The sequence below is a fragment of the Muscardinus avellanarius genome (assembly GCF_963383645.1).
Source record: "Muscardinus avellanarius genome assembly, chromosome: 2".
NCBI lineage: Eukaryota > Metazoa > Chordata > Mammalia > Rodentia > Gliridae > Muscardinus > Muscardinus avellanarius.
The window spans coordinates 76,330,154-76,350,465 of NC_137787.1; the positions used below are offsets into that span (position 1 = coordinate 76,330,154).

At 38.6% G+C, this 20,312-nt stretch overlaps 1 protein-coding gene across 1 annotated transcript in view; it reads left to right on the forward strand.

Moving 5' to 3' along the window:
* Positions 1-16,586, forward strand: part of WDSUB1 (WD repeat, sterile alpha motif and U-box domain containing 1) — a gene marked incomplete at both ends in the record, with an annotated part of 32,585 nt that extends 15,999 nt beyond the window's left edge. Inside the window, 4 exon segments of the mRNA XM_080688806.1 lie at positions 375-433; positions 436-562; positions 3,427-3,567; positions 16,429-16,586. Coding sequence (XP_080544932.1) covers positions 375-433; positions 436-562; positions 3,427-3,567; positions 16,429-16,586 — 485 coding nt within the window.
* Positions 16,587-20,312: the final 3,726 nt, after the last annotated feature.

The following is a 20,312-nucleotide window of genomic DNA, read 5'->3' on the forward strand; positions in this document are numbered from 1 at the left end:
TATATAGTGATATTTCATTTTCTGAAAAAATTTTTTTTTTTTTTGCGGGTCTGGGGATGGAACCCAGGGGCATTTAACCTCCGAGCTACACCCCCTGCCCTATTTTTTATTCTTTATTTTGAAACCGGGTCTCACTGAGTTGCAGAGGGCCTGAGGCTGTCCGCAACCGCGATCCTCCAGGTCTCAGCCTCCCCAATGCTGGGATTACAAGCGTGCGCCACCACGCCCGGCTCTGAAATTCTTAAAAGGAAGTTAAAGTAGCAAAACAGATTTAAGAAAGTTTCGTTTACTTTGTAATTCATAGTGAGTGCTTATAAAAGAAATCCTTTATTAATTCACTGCCTTTTTTGTGTTTGTGTGTGTGTGTGTTTAAGTAGGAAGCATGGAAGATCAACTGAAGCAGTTTCCTGAAGATTGGTCAGAAGAGGAAGTCTCAGCGTGGCTTTGTGGCTTTGTGCACAAGGTTTAAGAGACCTCGTTGATGTTTTCAAAATGAATAATATTGATGGAAAAGAACTGTTGAATCTTACAAAAGAAAGCCTGGCTGATGATTTGAAAATTGGTAAGATTAATGAAAAACAAGTAGTCTTTTATTTTTTAATAGAATTGGGGATTGAACCCCGAGGCACTCTACCTCCGAGCTACACTTCTAGCCCTATTTTTTATTCTTTATTTTGAAAGAGTCTCACTAAGTTGCAGAGGGCCTTAGCTGAAGCCCACCATGAACCTGAGATCCTCCTGTCTTAGCCTCCCAACTACTGGGATTACAAGTGTGTGCCACCATATCCAGCTAAAAATAAGTAGTATTAAAAATGACTTCTAATAATTCTTAAGCTGATTTTAGTTATATTCATCATCCTAATATGCCATAAAAGTCATACAATAGTGATTTTTTTGGTCTATATTCACAGTTTTTTTTTTTTTTTTTTTTTTTTGTGGTACTGGGGTTCCTGGAAGCCCGTCTATCTCCGGGCTACACTCCCAGACCTATTTTATTTTTGGAAACAGGGTCTCTTAAGCCAGCGCGGCTGGCTTTGAACCTGTGTTCAAAGATCCTCCTGTCTCTGCATCCCAAGTGCGGGGATTACAAGCGTGCGCCACCACGCCCGGTTATATTCACAGTTTTACCACCATTACCACTACTTAATTTTAGAACTTTTTTTTATCATCTCAGAAAGAAATTCCATACTTATTAGTACCCACTTCCTAATTCCCCTTTCTTTTTAGACCCTGGGAGAGAGGGGGGGGGAGAGGAAAATGAATGAGTGTGTGTGTGTGTGTGTGTGTGTGTGTGTGTGTGTGTGTGTGTATTAGGGATTGAACCGGGGGTGTTCTACCTGGAGCTACATCCCCAGCCTTTTTTAATTTCTATTTTGAAATGGTCTTACTAGATTTCTGAGGGTCTTAAGTTGCTGAGGCTGATCTCAAACCTGTGATCCTCCTGTCTCAGCCTCTTAAATACTGGGATATCAGTATGTGCTCCCACACCTAGCCAGATATGTGTTTTCTTTTGTGTGTGTATGGTACTGAGGATTGAACCCTCGGGCAGTCTACCTCTGAGCTGCACCCTCTGCCCAGCTATTTTATTTGGAAACAGGCTAAGTTGGGGAGGGTCTCCCTGAATTGCTGAGACTGGCCACGGAACTGTGGCCAGTTCCGTGGCCACAGTTTATATGTGAAGTATAAACTTCAAGATTTATACATATATTTTCTCTTGACTTATTAAAAAGAGTTAGCTTTTAAAACATTTTATTTATTTTGTGGTACCAGGGATGGAACCCAGGGGCCATTCTACCTCCGAGCTACATCCCCAGCCCTGTTTTTATTCTTTATTTTGAAACAGGATCTCACTGAGTTGCACAGAGTCTAAGTAGCAGAGGCTGTCTGCAGACTGCAGTCCTCTGGTCTCAGCCTCTCGAATGCTGTGATTACAAGCATGTGCCTCCATGCCCGGCTAAGACATTTTATTTTGAGATAGAGTCTCATGTACTACCATACATAGCTTTTATGGTACTTCTTAACAAATGTTTTAGCAATCTTTAACTTGGTTTGAGAAGGTTACATAGGAAAGAAGTCCCTAGGCAGCAGGAAGCTCCTAGATTGACTTGCCACATTTACATAAATATGAGCAATTAGCCCAAATAAATTTAAATAGTTATTCATGGCATAGCAAGCATGGGCTTTGTTTTCTGATTGATTCCTTTTCCCCTAACATCTGATGGGGGTGATTTGTGTTTGTGTCATAGCTAAGGAACCCTGAGTTCATGAAACCCTTCCCCATCTTATAAGGAGACTTTTAACTTTTATGGGAACTGTGAGACATTCTGAAATAAAATTTTTTTCTACCCACCCACCCCAAACACCTCAACCTACAATAGAACTGTCAACTAGTTGTAAAAGTATAAGCAGCTAATAACACTAAGCTAATAACACTAAAAATGAATTATACTAGACGTCCTGAATTAAAATTAATGATGAGCCGGGTGTGGTGGCGCACGCTTGTAATCCCTGTGCTTGGGAGGCAGAGACAGGAGGATCGCGCAGGTTCGAAGCCAGCCGTGCTGGCTTAAGAGACCCTGTTTCCAAAAACTAAAAAAGTATAAAATAGGTCTGGGAGTGTAGCCTGGAGGTAGAAGGGCGTCCAGGAACCCCAGTACCACCAAAAAAAAAAAAAATTAATGATGAAACTTGTACATGCTGTTGTGGATGAACAGCTGGATTTTATTTGTGATTATGTTTCATATAAGAAACAGTAAATATATCCCGTTTCATTGTTTAAAATTAACTCTAACCTCTTTAAAAAGATGTTTAGAGCTGGGCGTGGTGGTGCATGCTTGTAATCCCAGCATTCAGGAGGCTGAAAAGGGAGGGTCATAGTTCCTGGACAGCCTCAGCTACTTAGGTACTTTGCAAATCAGATCCTGTTTCAAATAAAGAATTAAAAAGAATAGGGCTGGGGGCGTAGCTTGGAGGTAGAATGCCCCTGGGTTCCATCCCTAGTACTGCAAAAAAAAAAAAAAAAAAAGAAAAAGATGTTTAGACTTTTTTTGTTGTATAAATAAAAGATTGAGCTCAGGACCTTGCACGTACTAAGCATGCATTCTTCCATATAGCTGTATTCCTAACCCATAAGCAAACTAACCAATAATAATGACCCTTTTTTGGTTTGGTGGCATATATTTTTGGCAACCTGAAATTCTTAAATTTTCTGAGGTTGTTTAAAGCAAGCTACTACTTGCTGACATATTTTTAACTATATAGCAGTTTGTATTGAAAGGCTCAAAAAGGACTTTAAACAATCACATTTCCATTTGGTAAGACAGTGAGTCAGAAGAGTTTTGGTTATCGTTGGTAAAATTTCTGTTTGCTAAGTGTTTTCATAAAATGGCCAGCAGCCCTCCGGCCTCACGGAGCACCTTACTTTAGACTCTGTAGGGCTGCGTAGTAAAGTGCTGAGGAAAATTGAAGAGCTCAGGACCACGGCGAAGTCCCTTTCTTCTGGGATTCCCGATGAATTTATATGTCCGATAACCAGAGAACTCATGAAGGACCCTGTCATCGCATCAGGTATGTGTGAATTAAGGTACAGGTCACGTTATTCTAAAATACAAATAACATAGCTGGATCACAGGTTTGCTTAATGGGAGGATTTTCCAAATTCCTGTTTTGTTTCTCATAAGTAGTCTTTTCTTTCTAAAAACTCATTAGTCCTGAGCTATACAGCCAAACATAGTATATTTCACAATAAATAAAATTGAATACAGACAAAAGAACTGTTTTGATGTTTTACTTACATTTATGAAACGTATATTTAGTTACCAGATTATAAAGATAAAATATTATTTTTCAGGATAGACTGTTGAGCTCTCTTATATTTATTTTGTCTATTATGAATTCAAAATGACTGTCTAGAAATAAGACACGTGTGTGTGTGTGTGTGTGTGTGTGTGTGTGTTTGTGTGTGTGTGTTTTACTGAGGATTGACTCCAGGGGCATTCTACTTCTGAGCTACACCTCCATTTCTTTCTTTCTTTTTTTTTGTTTTGAAACAGGTTTCACTAGGTTGCTGAGTCTTGCTACATTGCTGAGGCTGACCTCAAATTTGCAGTCCTCCTGTCTCAGCCTCCTAAGTACTAGAATTACAGGTATGCACCACCATGCCTGGCAGAAATAAGAATTTAAAGAGTACAGAGTCATTGGGGATGTAGCTCAGTGATAGATGCTCACACATCAGGCCCTAGATTTGATTCCTTTCACCACACACAAAAGCCGCCAGCTTCCATAGTTTGCCTAAAGAGTATGAGGTCATAATAGTCAACATAAATTTCTAATCATCAATTAGACATATATACTATACATGGTTGTAATAAGTGAATTCACGTTTTCTTGTGCTTTGGTGGTGGGATCTAAAGCTTACTGTACACATTTCTAAATGCTGACTTAGTCTACATAATTTTCACTTCAAATGCCTCTGCTACATGTAGTTTGACTCTTCTACCAGTTTACTATAAATACCATGGTTGTTTATATCTTATACATGTTTCTTTCTGTTATCATTACTTTATTTATTTATTTATTTATTTATTTATTTATTTATTTATTTTTGGTTTTTTTTTGGTGGTACTGGGGTTCCTGGAAGCCCTTCTACCTCTGGGCTACACTCCCAGACCTTTTTTCTGTATTTTTGAAACAGGGTCTCTTAAACCAGCGCGGCTGGCCTCGATCCTCCTGCCTCTGCCTCCCAAGCGCAGGAATTACAAGCGTGTGCCACCACGCCCGGCTGTTATCATTACTTTAGTATTCCAAAACAGAATTAGCCAATCATAGAATGTATTATAAGTATGAAAAAGTTTTTTATGAATTTTATTATTAGATTGTTTTCTAGGAAAAAAGAAACTTGTTTAGAGGGCTATCAATATATTTAGGTGTCATTGTTCTTCTAGTCTTGTGATCATTGGATTTCATAGCTTATTTTTGCTAGTTTAGTAGTTATGTGAAACTGTATTATATATATTTCTAGGAGGTAATAAATATTTTACATTTCCCCCTTCCTTGCCTGCATTGGATATTATCAATGTTTCATCTTTTTCAATATCATACATAAAAAGCAACCTCAGTTTGTATTTCATTGTGTAATACTAAATTACATCTTTTATATTCTAATCATTTATAATTTTATGTGACTTCTTATTCATAAGCATTTAGTTCAAAATTGGTTCCTTTTAGTTTTTGCTTTTAGTTTTTGCTTTTAGTTTTTCCTCTTTCATAAGACATACACTTATGGAAACCAGTCATCGAGTTCATGCACTCCAAAGCCAGACCCCCGAATCTGTTTACTGCTCATATGTGGGAGGCTACCTAGGCTCTCTGGGCAACCTTTTCAAATGAGTTAATATATATGTTAGGTATTTAGAATGGTATCTGTATATAATGAGCTCTCAGTAAGTGTCAGCTATTTTTATTTGAGGATATGAAATTTCCTGTAATTGTGATATGGCTATATATTTTGGGCATGGTATGTTATATCAGGACACTAATTTGCAATTGAAACTCAAGTTAGCTTAAGTAGACATGGCAAATGATTAAACGTAAGTCTGAGGAAAAACTGGCACCAGAGAACTTGATTGTAGTCACGGATTATGTCATATGTAGAGAGAGCTTCATAGATAGGAAGCTACATTCATATTAATGAACTTTTCCACTTTGTGGCTATTATGACATATATATTTATAGCTTTTTAAATACTCAATTTCTGTGATGCTTAATGTGCCCTTTTCCATATAACTACCAACAGTCCCAAATTTTATATTTTACAGTTTTTACTCCCTTGAGGTTATGACAGTCAGACATAAAATCTCAAACAAAGGACTCAGGAACCTAATTTGAGCCAGGTTCCTACCCTCAGTGGTAGTCTATTTCCAGAAGTGATGGAGAGGACTGATTTGTCCAGCTGTGAAGAGCAGGGCTATATATAAGCAAGGCAACATCATAGAAAGATAACTGGAGAAGGGACCTTTCCCAGAAAAGGAGGTGTGGTCCTGACCAAAGAGCAAATAATCATTGCAAAGATTTTTCCATGTTTTTAATTTCTAAGTAATATATGCTTTCAATTTACATTTCTCATTTTACCCAGAGACAAAACTATCGTAAAGTTTGTAGGTGGTTTGATTCGTTTTGAGGTTTGGGGTCTAGTCTTATTGTGTGGGATCAAAGATGAAGAAAGGATTTTTGGGGAAGTTTGATATGTTCCTTGTCTATATGTTCATGGTTAGTATTGTTAAATTTCAGGGGACTCTTAAAGTCTCTCCTCTTTAGTTGAAAAGTAATTTTTGCAACATTGATATATCAATATATATATTTAGGCTAACATCATAGGTTTAAAGCTTGTAGTGTAATTCAAATCCTCTGGCAATGCTGTCCAATAAAGTAACCACTGTCCATGTGGGTCTTGAGCACTTAAGATGTGACTAAGGACTTGAATGTTGAATTCTGATTGAATTCCAGTAGCATATCTGTCTACTACTGTATTGGATGTGCAGTTCTATAATTAAATTTTTTGTTAAAATATACTGACATATAGTTTAGACACAAATCCTTCCATATCATTATTATTATTATTATTATTATTATTATTATTATTATTACTTTGTGGTAAGGGATTGAACCCAGGAGCATTCTGTCTCTGGGCTACTCCCAGCCCTATTTTATTCTTTTTGTTTCTTGAAATAGGATCTCAGTAGGTTGATGAGAGTCTTATTACTTGCTGAGACTGTCCTTGAACCTGCAATCCTCCTGTCTCAGCCTCCCAAGTACTGGGATCATAAGCACATGCCACCATGCATGGCGAATCCTTCCATTTTAAAAGTGTACAATTTGATCAGTCCTTAAATATCCATCCATCATCAAATTAATATACAAATATCACTCCAGAAAGTTCTCTTTTGCCCTTTGTAACTAATTAGGCTCTATTCTGGCCTTTGTTAACTGTTAAACTGCTTTTTGGCACTATAGACTATATTTTTCCTTTCTGGAAAAAAATTTAAGACTAAAATGTAATAGTGGAAAGGAAGGGAAGAGTAGAAGAAGGAGTTCGATCCGTAACTGGCTGTGAGCAATCAATTGTGATAACTCACTACCTTCAGACTACTCTTTTTTTCTAGAATTTAGTATAAATGCTATCAACCAGCTTGAACTTTTTGTCTCTGGCTTCCTATGTTCAACAGCAGAATGTTTGTTAGATGGATTTACCTTGTTTAGGTTTATTGATCTAAGTATCTTTTTTTATTGCTGAGTAGCATTCCACTGAATTAGATATACCATAATAATTTATCCACAAACCTGTTAATAGACTTTTAGGTCTTTTTCCACCTTGTGGCTATTACGCCTGAAGCTGCCATAACATTCATGTACAGATCTTCGTATCGACATGTCTCATTTCTTATGGTGAAATATTTAGGAGTGGAATTATGGGGTTGTATAACAAATGAGTGTTAACAGGACTGCTAAAATGGTTCTTAAAGTAGATGTACATTTTAAGTTCCTATCAAGAATTCTGATTTTGCTACATCCTTACCAATACCTGGGTTGCTAGTCTTTTTGCCATTCTAATAGGCTTGAAGTGGTATTTCTTTGTGTTTTTCATTCACATTTCACTGATAACTGATGGTGCTGAGCGTGTGTGTGTGTGTGTGTGTGTGTGTGTGTGTGTGTGTGTGTGTGTGTTTCTTTGTGTGCTTTATATCTTTGCCCAATTTTGTGTTGGGTTCTCAGAGTTTCTGAAAGCACTGTTTACACTGTTCTCTGCATTACTTCCCTGTCCCTCTTCACTCTGCTCAAGTCCCTCCATCTGCCATTGGAGTCTTGCTCAGAGGTCTCTCGTTTCCCAGTTTCTCTTTCGCTTCACATATGAGAGAACACACAGCTTTTTCACTTTCTGAGACTGGCTAATCTCGCTTAGCATCCTATTCTCAAGTTAGAGCTGTTTTCCTGCAAGTAACAGAATTTTGTTCTTTATGGCTGAGTAAAATTCCATACATGTATATACCACAGTTTTGTAATCCATTCATCTGAACCAGTGTCTTCATATTGTGACTATGGAGAGACTTGGGCTAATTGCTATCAGTGTGAGATTTTTTTTTTCAAATTTCTACTCTGTTCCCCTACCCCACCCTAGTGTTTAGGAAGGCTTCTACCATACATATATTGAACTAATAGCCTCAAAAATTTTTCTATGACATTTTGATACTGTAATTCATTCTTTTATAAATAGCATGTGCTTGGTTAAAAGAAAATAGCCAAGCAATAGATAAAAACCTAGAGACTTTCTATACTCTGGTATAGCTACCTGTACAGCTTTTGTGTACTATCCAGATATTTTTTCTATACATTTATGTTCTGTAACAATGAAGTATGATACATGCTCTTAAATTTTTGCTTTTATTTCCTCAGTATATCAGAGAGCATTCCTTGTTAGTTAAAATAACAAACCACTAGCCCAGTGTGGTGGCACACGCTTATAATCCCCTCTATTGGGAGGCAGAGACAGGAGGATCATGCAGGTTAGAAGCCAGCCTCGCTGGTTTTAAGAGACCCTGTTTCCAAATAAAAATAAAAATAGGTCTGGGAGTGTAGCCCAGAGGTAGAAGGGTTTCCAGGAACCCCAGTACCACCAGAAAAAGGAAAAAAAAAACTATATACAGTTAAAAATGAAGTAGTTTTAAATATACTGAATGGTGGTACATGTCTGTAGTTCCAAGTACTTGGGAAGCTTAGCCAGGAGGATTGCAGGTTCAATACCAGCCTCAGCAACTTAGTGGGCCCTCAGCAACTTAGCAAGACCTTGTTTTAACATAAAAAATAAAACAGGGCTGGGAGAATAGCTCAGATAGAATTCCCTTGGGTTCAACCTCCAGTACCAAAACACCAAAACCCAAAATTTTCTATTTTTGAGGTATTATGTGATGTTTTGATATAAGCATAGAATTTCATGGTATATATCTGGTCTAAATTAACTCTTACTCAGTTGATAGACATCTTCATTTTTTGTTAACTTTCAATAAATGATTCTGCAGAAAACATTGTCAGTCATACAGTATATAGAGGCATGCTTGTATAAGTATTTCTATTGGTAATTTTTTTGTACTGGGAATTGAACCCAGGGGCAGTCTACCTCGAAACTATACCCCCATCCCTTATTTTTTTAAATCTTGAAATAGGGTGTTGCTGAGGCTGGCCTCAAACCTACAACCCTCCCATCGCGACCTTCTACTTACTGAGATTAGAGGCATGCACCACCACACCTGGCTGCTGGAATTCTCAATATTGGTAGGCATCCCTAAAGTCTTAGCTTATAAGTTGTTTTAAGTATGTTCACCTTTTAAAAGTCAGACTTTCCTTTAGATTTGCTAGTTACAAAAGATCTGAGGTCTTTGACTAGGATTCTAGTAAAGCTGAATGTCACAGGAGTGAGGACTAACAGTAACTTTGCACCGTCGGGCATGCCTTTGATGTTGTGTTTTTCTATTTGTTCAGCTCTGTTTTGAATGTTAATTCATTGAAAATGATGTTTATAAAAAGCTATGCTCAGACATAATTCAGGACATAGAAACCTACTGCCTTGAATGACCATTTGCTTCTTCCCTAGCACTTTCATTCTGTCTGGGGCACTTAGGATCTCTTGTGACAGTTTAATTCATATGTTTTGCCTCAGAATATTTACATAGAATTTATGTCTTTTATCAATTCTTGAAAATTTTTTGCCATTTTTATTATATATACTTTCTTCTTTAAGCCTTTCTACGTAATTTTCTCAGATTGTCCTCCTAATTGTCTATATGTTATTTAACTAGCCCATTGAGATTTTCTCAAAATTTCAGTTACTGTAATTTCTGGAAATCCCACTTAGCACAGACACGAAAGCCATGCTCCTTGGGTTTAAAGGCCATCTCTGCCTCCCCATCTCTGTGTGACTTTGGACCGTTATTCAGGCCACACTTGAGTTCCCTCAACCATAAAGAAAGAATAATGGTAATCTTTGCATCTCAGAGTTGTTGTACAGGATAAACATAGATAATAGCATCGTGTGTCAGTCTAATGATGCAGTATTTTCTCCATATTGAATACTAGACATATTCTATCAACTTCATATTCTGAGGCTCTTTAGGCTCCTCATCAGGATCCCAAGGACACCTGTGGACTTCTGGTGGGGCAGAAGGCATCTAACTCCACAGTGGAGGTGGCTTGGTCTCTTTTCTAGGACAGCGGGAGTGCGCTTGAGCTTATTTTTTTCCTTGGACAACAGAGACAGTATCAGTTCAGAGGTCAGGCAGTGAACACATACACTTTATTTTTCCCCCTCTTGGTACTAGGGGGTTGAACCCAGTGGCTTTTGCCCTCCGAACTACACCCCCAAGATCTTTTTTATTTTAAAACAGGGTCTTGCTAAGTCTGGCATCCATCCTCAATTCCTTCTGTCAGCCTCCCAAGTACTGGGATTACAGGTATGCACCATTTTCAATGCAAGTCAACTATTCACTTAAAAAGACCTTCTTTTATTCACCATTTTGAGGTATAATGTGGCAAGAAATATTTAAGTTTACTTAATCTGTTTTCTTACTGGAAATGAAAGTGTAGGGAATGTCTATTTAAATAATTCAGGAGCTTCTTAAATATTTATTTACTAGAACTGTCTGGTCCACCTCTTGTGGATTCAATAGCTTGGTCAGAGTCAGATAGTTCTGTCTGGATGAAAATCATTTTAGAGTTTTCTTCATTCTGTTGAAAGTTTAAAAACCCTTAGAGTACCTTTAAAAGGTAACGAAAACAGCAAACTTAGTATTGAATGGAGGGCGTACCGTTTTTTCTTTTCCTGGTGACATGTGACCTCAATTAAGCTGAGAGCAGCAGTAGCCATGGTGCCATTAATGCAGGCTGTGAGCTGGAGCATACACAATGCTGGTATATGGCAAGGGGTGAAACTCCAGCTCAGTCTCTTTTACTACTCTGGGATGAACTTGTGTAGAAGTTTGAAACCTTGTATTAAATAACAACCCTTATAGACCCACTCAGAATTCTCATTTTCTCTGACTATTAAGTGTTTAAGGAAATTACATCTGTCACTTATAGAACACTTGATATTAAACTGGGATAACTGAGTTGCCTATGGTAAAAAACAAATAAAAGTGACAAAATGCTGTGTTTACTATTCTAACAATGTAGATATAATGCAACATAAAAGAGAATATAAAAAATTAAACTGACACTAATGATGTTCTTGGTCTCTTTTAAAAAGATACCAGCATAATTGTAACCAATACAGCAAAAGAAGTTTGTGAAATTAGCTCCCATAGTGAAAATTTATGTTGATAGAAATAAAATTCTAAGGTTAACTAAAAATATGTGATCCAAGTCTGTGTATCCAAACCAAGACAGTTGCACTTAGAGTGGGTTAAATACCTGTCATCTGGAAAGATAGAATTCAGATCCCAGAAAAACTTAACAATGAAGACTACACTTTTTCATGAGCATAACTGTTACTAGCTAGACAATCCCAAACGCAGCAACAACTTTCATCAAACAAACTACAGGTAGTGGGAGAAAGCACAGTAATAATACATTTGATCATACCTCTTAGCCCAAACTAGACCAATGTAGCCAAAAAAGTAGTAACATGCAGGTGTGATGGTGCATACCTGTACCCCAGCTACTCACAGGTCTAAGGCAGAAGATTTAGGAGTACATGCCCAGCTGGAAAAACTGAGACACTCTCTCAAAAATAAAGAATAAAAAGGGTTGGAGATATGGCTCAGTGGTTGAATACCCCAAGGTTCTATCCTGTGTACCGCCAAAAAATAATTAGTAAATTATCAAATTCTGAGCCTTCAAAATAGAAAGTATGCTTTTTTTCTAAACACATATTCTTTAATATTAACCATATGTAAGCACCACCAAAAATAGCATTATGTCACCTCTTGGACTATAAGAATTTAAGGGTCCATTTACCCCAAAGGTTAAAACATGCTGTTATTTTTTGTATATTGGCAAGATGATGAACTCAATATTTCACATAGTAATATTAAAAATACATGTCATTTATCAGTAGTAGGTGACTATAATGGTAATATACATGACCGTGGTTCACCATACTTGTTTTTTATCAATAAAATTGATATATTTTCCTACTTAAACCATTCTTAAACCTAAATTAACACATCCATTAAAAATAGGCAACAGCCAGGTGTGGTGGTGCACACTTGTAACCCTGCTGCTTGGGAGGATGACACAGGTTTGAAGCCAGCCTCAGCTACTTAGTGAGGCTCTCAGCAACTTACCAAGACCCTGTTTCCAAATAAAATATAGGTCTGGCAGTATAGCCTGGAGGTAGAAAGTCTCTGGGTTCTGCCCCCAGTACCACTAAAAAAAAAAAAAAAAAAAAGGCAACAAATTTGAATAAATCTTTCTACAAAAGGCAAAAATGCACTTGAAAAGAAGCACAATATCCTAAAAGTCATCAGAGAAATACAAATCAGAACTACACTGTGAAAACCAAATGGCTAGAATTTAAAAATTAGAAAATGAGCTTTGGCAAAGATGTGCAGGAGTTGGAACTGTCTTATGTAGCTGGTGGCAATGTGAAATAGTGTGGCTGCTACTGAAACAAATTTGGCAGTTTCCCAAAAACTAAAATAGAGTTACCAACACTTCTACTACTAAGTATACACTCATGTTCACATAGATGGCAACATTGATAACAGTCCTAAGTGGAAACTGTACCAGTATTGGGAATGGCCTAGGAAGATTTGAGTAAGCTATGATTATTATATTTCAAAAATCTGTGAAAGGATTTGGTTTCTGCCTAAAAGCAGGCAACTATTCCAATGTAAATTGACTTAGATAAAAGTAATTAACAAGTCAGTAAGGAGAGGGGAGCTAGGGCTTCCTCTTTCTAAAAGACAGATCTAGACAATCTAGCTAGGATGGTAGGAGGGGTTGACCTTCCTGAAAGGAGACACCTTGCTGGGGGAGGAAACTTACAGGGACATTTACTATGTCAGAATTACTTAAACAAGATGGAGGCCATGGGTATAAAAAGTCCAGACCACATGTTGTATCTTGGGTGGGTCATTCATTTGAACCCCCCCCCATGCCATTCTGGCATGGGGCTGTAACTATCTTCTGTATTTCTATCTTTTTAATAAACTTCTTTAAATTTTCAGCAAGAGTCCAGGCTAATGTGTATTGACCCTTAGCTCAGGACAAGAACCCGCGTTTTTTTCTTTTTTTGGGGGGGTTTGTTGTGGTTTGAGGGAAATTGTGTCCGGGACCCTAAAAGGGGTCCCTGGGGACAGTTTCCCCAAAACCGTAACATTCCTACACCGTAACATACTTCACCGCAACAGAAACAACTCAAACGTTTATTAACAGATAAATGGGTAAATGTGGTATAGCTGTGAATTTAGAAACAAACAAGTACTTACATACACCAGAGCATGGATGAACCTTGGAAACATTATGCTTACCCAAAGAAGCTAGACATAAAAAGCCACATATTGTATGATTCAATTTATGTGAAATGTCTGAAACAGACAAATCCATAAAGAAAGAAATATTAGCGATTGCTTGAGAGAGTAGCTGCTGCTAATGGGTACACGGTTTAATGACAAAAATAGTCTAAATTAAATAGTGGTAATAGTCGTACAACTCTGATATGGATCAAGAATTGCTGAATTTTATACTTAGAGGGAGGGTTTGGTGGTATGTAAAATAACAAGCAAAACATAAACACAGCTATATCTGCAGAAGACATCTCCTGTACCATCGCAGGGGTGGAGAGACCAGAGAGTATGGGGTTGTCAGAACCTCACCTGGAGCCAAGCTTGGCGGGGCACACTTTAACTCCAGTACTTAGGAGGCTGAGATGGGAAATTACAGGTTCAAAGCCAGCCTCGGCAACCCTAGTGAGACCCTGTCTCCAAATAAGAAATTAAAAAAAAAAATTGGACTGGAGGTGTAGCTTGGAGGTAGAGAGTGTCTGCGTTCAATCATCAGTACCAAAAAAGAACCTCACATGGTTTTTAGGCTTCTAAAGTCCCTAGAGAGCTACCTAGATAATATCCATATGGGGGCAGGATAAAACAGATTAGGGAAAACTGTAACCAACTGCTCCTGCCAGATGAAAAGTCATAGCCCTCCCAGCACTGATGGGAGCCTTGGTCTGTCTTCCAGTCTCCCTCTAAAGATCTTACTGGAGGATCTAGCCCCGCATGCAGAACCCATAGCATCATGAGAAATAGGGGTTTAACAGGGCCAAGCAGCACTCAGGGTCATTTCCATAAATGCCAAAAACACATTTGACATCTTTTTAGGTTCTCAAAAAAGAATTAAAAAAAAAAAAAACTTCCTACAAACTATGAATTTAGTAAAATGGCAAACAAAACAAGGACCCAGTAAATTTTAGGTGTATGTAAGCAAAAGCAATTAAAAACTGAAAAAGCAATTTTAAGTAATAAAAACTAGAACAAACCCTAGATATAAGAAATACACAAAGTTTACCAACTCACATAAAGGAATAAGCATCCCTGTAAGTATACTTGGATACTTACCTGGAGATGGGTAACACTGAGAGATCATATATATATATGTATATATGTGTACACACACATACATACACACACATACATACATTTGGTGCTGGGGGTATCACTATCTCTGAGCTATATTCCCCAGCACTATTTTTTTGTTTTAAATTTGAAACAGGGTCTCTCTAAGGTGTGGAGGACCTAAGTTTAAGAGAGAATATTCTGCTGGTAATTCCATAGCACCTGACATACAGAATATTGGCTTCTCATAAACATTGCTAGTAGGAGTAGAAAATGGAAGAATTTCTACGGAAAGAAATTGGCACTTTGCAGCACAACTGTATGTATATGCTCCAACTTCTTGTAATCGCCCTAAAATATATTAACAAAAATACAAGTAACACTTCCTATGAGCCTGTTTTGCAGTTCTACTGTAAATGGAAAAGACCTGAAGCAACCGATGTCCACCTGGGCATTCATAGAGTACTGTGGACGCATTTTTTAGAAAAGAACATACCAAGGCGTAAGCTAGTGTGTGCTAGCTTTTGCGTAAAGAATGTGTATATATTGTGTGTACACATGCATTTGCATATATTTTCAAGAGAAAGCAAAAACTGATATATGTGGTTACCTGAGTGGGAAGGGAAGGAACAGGATTGGATAGGAGAGACAAGGCTCCTGCATTTATCACATTTAACAGTTTTTACTGCAAAACCGTGTAAATGATTTTTCAGACACAGTGTTTTTAATGGACCCACACTCATGATAAAACCACAAAGAAATCTGGAATTTCAGACTTCTGTTAGTAATATATTGGCATATTACTTTGAAGTAGTTGTAGACATTGTAGGTTAAAGCAAATAGGTAGGGCCACGAATTTGAGCTTACTGCTGCAAAGAGCCATGAGTATAAAAATGACAGTAACGGAGCAAAAACTCTAGTTGTGACTCTAAAGCTAAAAACTTGACTAGAAGATCATGCTAAATGGAGAAGGAACCCAGGGACAGTCTTCCTCCAAGCTGCCCCCCCCAGCTCTATTTATTTATTTTTTTGAAACAGGGTCTCACAAGTTGCAAAGGTCCTCACCAAGTAGCTAAGGCTGGCCACAAACCCAGAACCTCCTGTGTCAGCCTCCCAAATGCTAGGATTGCAAGCGTGAGCCACCACGCCTGGCTTCCAGTGGATTTTTTTGAGGGGGGCACATTTTAAAGCCTTTTCCTGTGAAGTCTTCAGTGGGCAAGTCCTGCATCTCCAGCCGTTTTTACAACTTTTCAATATGTCGAGAAGTTTTTTCTGTTATGTGTAAGGCTCTTTTCGCACTCATCTATGGTCAAATTTATCTTACTGTCACTCTACACAGCTTTTCCTCTTATCTTTTCTTCCCTGTGTCTGAAATTTAGACAGGCCCCCAGTCCCAATTGTGTTACTTTGCGCTTATCAGTACTGTTTCACAGAGCACCACCCAGTCTTAGCACATCTGAAATGGTAGTTTCAGCTGTTGTGGCAAGGATATTTGGGGAGTAGCAGGAGGAGCAAGGTAAGGACACTTAAATCACAATAGAGAGCTGGGCATGGTGGGCTAGCTTGTAATCCTAGTACTTGAGAGGCTGAGATGGGAGAATCTCAGCTGTAGGTTTGCAGCAGGCCTCAGCTACTTAGGCCTTTCACAATTTAGTGACCCTGTTTCCAAATAAAGAATAAAAAATAGGGCTGGGGTGTAGCTAGTACTGCAAAAAAAAAAAAAAAAAATCACAATAGAGGCCTTGTTGATTGGGTTTTTATACTCAATTTGTTTTAGTAACTCTAAATTCCCTTTCCTGTATCTCACATAACGTGTACTTTTTTTTTTTAGATGGCTATTCATATGAAAAGGAAGCAATGGAAAGTTGGATCAACAAAAAGAAACGTACAAGTCCCATGACAAATCTTGTCCTTCCTTCATTGGTACTCACTCCAAACAGGACTCTGAAGATGGCAATTGATCGATGGCTAGAGACACAACAAAAATAGCTAGCCAGGTGTAGTGCTGCACACCACAATCCCAGCTCAGCTACTTGGGAGACTGAAGCAGGAGGATTGCAGGTTCCAAACCAGCCCTGGTGTTTAGCGAGAACCCATCTCATAATAAAAAAACAAATTTCAGGCCTGGCATGGTGGCGCACGCTTGTAATCCCCAAGCTTGGGAGGCGGAGACAGGAGGATCACGCTGGTTCAGAGTCAGCCTTGCTGGCTTAAGAGACCTTGTTTCAAAAAAAAAAACAAACAAATTTCAAAGCAGGAGGCTGTTGCTCAGTGGCAGAGCACTTGCCTGGCATGTTCAAGCCTTGGGTTTTGTACCAGTATTAGGAATGGCCTAGAAAGATTCGAGAAAGAAGCTCTGATTAATAATAAATCTATTTCAAAAACTGGATTACAGAAGATGGAGCTCAGAGTTGTAAGAGGGAAGGGCTTGGTTATTGCCAGGAATTAGGCAGCTGTTACAATGCAGAACACCCTAGCTAAAAGTAATTAGCAAGTCCATAGGGAGTGGGATCTCTGGACTCCACATTCTAAAGATAGGTTTGCATATTCCCCAAGAGGTTGGGAGGAGGGGATAGACCTTCACCCAGTGGTCCTTAACCTTGTGAATGTTTTCCTTTAAACAAACCTAGGACGAACAGGCAGAAAATTAAGGGGACCTGACTTAAGTCAGATTATGTAGGAGAGCACGATGGAGGAGGTCGTATCTATAAAAGGCTGTTTTGTATTTTGTGTTTAGGTGACTTCGTTCGGGCCACCCCCTCATGCTATCCCTGGGTAGCATGAGGTTGTAACTGTCTTCTGTATTTCTATCTTTTTAATAAACTCATTTAAATCTTCAGCAAGAGTACTGACCAGTATACATCTGTGCTGAGTTGTGACAAGAACCTGCGGTTACGGGGAGTAACGTCTGGGAGCCTAATCAGGGTCCCTGGGTACAGTTCCCCCAAACGGTAATACTTATTCTCAAACTGTAACATTTTTGGTGCTTATAAATTATATTATTCTATATTTTTCAATGATCTCATTTGAATTATTTAAAGGCAGACACTAAACATTTTTAAAAGCAAAATAAAAGGCAGAGGTAAACTTCTTAAGCCTATTTACTTGCTGGTGTGGTGGTTTATGCTGAAATTCCAGTACTTGGGAGGCTGAAACAGGAGGATCCCAGGTTCAAGGACAGTCTTGGCAACTTAATGAGGCTCTCAGCAACTTAGCAAGACCCTGTTTCAAAATACAGTAAAAGAGCTGGGCGTGGTGGTGCATGTACCAGTATTGGGAATGGCCTAGGAAGATTTGAGAAAGCTCTGATTACTAATATATTTCAAAAATTGGGTGAGGGGCAAATCTGTGAAAGACTTGGTCTTGGTTTCTATCTGGAAGCAAATAGCTATTGAAACTTAGATTGACTTAGCTAAAAGTAATTAGCAAGTCCATAGGAGAGGGGAGCTAGGACTTCCTCTTTCTAAAGACAGATCTACATAATAATTAGATAATCTTGCTAGGATAGGAAGAGGGGATTGACCTTTGTGAAAGACACCTTGGCGGGGGAAAGTAAGGGAGGAGCTTTACAGGGACCTTTACTACGTCAGAATTATTTGAACAAGATGGAGGGTGTCGTGTATAAAAAGTCTGTTCCGTGTTTTGTATCTCGGTAAATTCGTTCAAACCACCCCCTCTTGTTACCCCTGAGTAACATGAGGCTGTAACTGTCTTCTGAATTTCTTTAATTTTCTTTTTTTTTTTTTTTTTGTGGTACTGGGGTTCCTGGAAGCCCTTCTACCTCTGGGCTACACTCCCAGACCTATTTCTATACTTTTTAATTTGGAAACAGGGTCTCTTAAGCCAGCATGGCTGGCTTCGGACCTGCGTGATCTTCCTGTCTCCGCCTCCCAAGTGTGTGTGGGGGAGAATTACAAGCATACGCCACCACGCCTGGCAACATATTTTTTTGGTGGTACTGGGATTCCTGGAAACCCTTCTACCTCTGGGCTACACTTCCAGACCTATTTTATATTTTTATTTGGAAACAGGGTCTCTTAAGCCAGTGAAGCTGGCTTCTAACCAGCACGATCCTCCTGTCTCCGCCTCCCAAGCGCGGGGATTACAAGCGTGCGCCACCACGCCCGGCCTTATTTCTATCTTTTTAATAAACTTCTTTAAATCTTCAGCAAGAGTCAGAGCTATTGCATATTTGTCCTTAGCTCAGGACAAGAACCTGCGCTTTTTTTGTTTTTTTTTTGTGTGTGTTTTTCGGGAAATTATTCCCAGTGGTGTAACAAAGGTCCCTGGGACAGTTTCCCCTTAATGGTAACCCTCACCCTCAAACCATAACATATATATGTGTGTGTATGTATAAATGTTCAGTCTTCTTTTTTAAAAAACATGTCTACATATACATCTTAGTACTAGTAAAGATTAAATAAAGCTTTAATTGAGTTTAATTTGCAATGCCCAAACTTATTTTTGTTAGATGTCATGTCATTATAAGTAATGATTAGAATACTGTATAACAAATGGTTACATCCTCCTTAATAGCCATTCATTTGCTAACTTGGAAATCATAAGAGGGGTTTTGACAAAGTAATTGTGAATTGCTTATGATCAAATTGAGAAAATCACTTCAAACATGTTAGCAATTTTGTTGAATTCTACATTTGCAGGATAATACTTTTTCCCACTTTTCAAACCCAGGTACAAGTTATATAGAATAAATAATCATGAATAAGTCAAACTGACTTTGAATGATGTAGAAAGTGGCAAACTAGCCATTTTTTTTTGTGTGTGTGGTACTAGGGGTGGAACCCAGGGTTTTTTTTTTTTTACCTCTAGGATATACTCCCAGCCCTATTTTATACTTTATTTGGGAACAGGGTCTCACTAAGTTGCTGAGAGCCTCACTTAGTAGCTGAGGCTGGCTTCGAACCTGTGCGATCCTCCTGTCTCAGCTAGGTGCTGGGATTACAAGTGTGAGCCACCACGCCTGGCAACTAGCCACCTTTTAAAATGTAAAACTCTACCGGGTTAGTGAGGCTCTCAGCAACTTAGTGAGACCTGTTTCCAAATAAAATATAAAATAGGGCTGGGAGTATAACCCGGAGGTAGAAAGCCTCTGGGTTCCACCCCCAGTACCACCAAAATAAATAATTAAAACTCAAAGTTCTCACATGTTATGACAACTATACAAAGGTATTTTTAAATAATAGCTTGATATTTAATTCACCAACCTGACTAGTGTTCATTCAGAAGAGAATGTGAAGCTCAGGAAGCAGAGTTGGCTGGCCGTGGTGGCACACACCTGTAATCCCAGTACTTGGAGACTGAGCTTTGGGAACAACTCCAGCAATTTATTGAGACTCAGCAGCCTGGTGAGACCCTGTTTCAAAATAAACAGAAAAGAGCAGAGGTGTAGTTCCCAGGTAGTACTACCCCCCCCCCCCAAAAAAGGAAGGTAAGGCTGTGCTAACTTCTCACATGCCTGGCATAAGTTGTTTGCCACAATGACAAATAGTGGGAAGCTAGCGTGAAGGACACCTGAAGGTCAGGCAGGGACCCAGGGCTCTGTGTCTTTACCCTGTCAGTGCATGATTCCCACTCGAGTTGTTAAAGAAAATTAAAACTCAGTCATGTAAATTTCTGTATTAGCCTCTGTACTTTATAAATGTTCACAGAAAGGTGGCAAGCTTAGCTACCACAAAAAGTTTACAAAGACCTCTT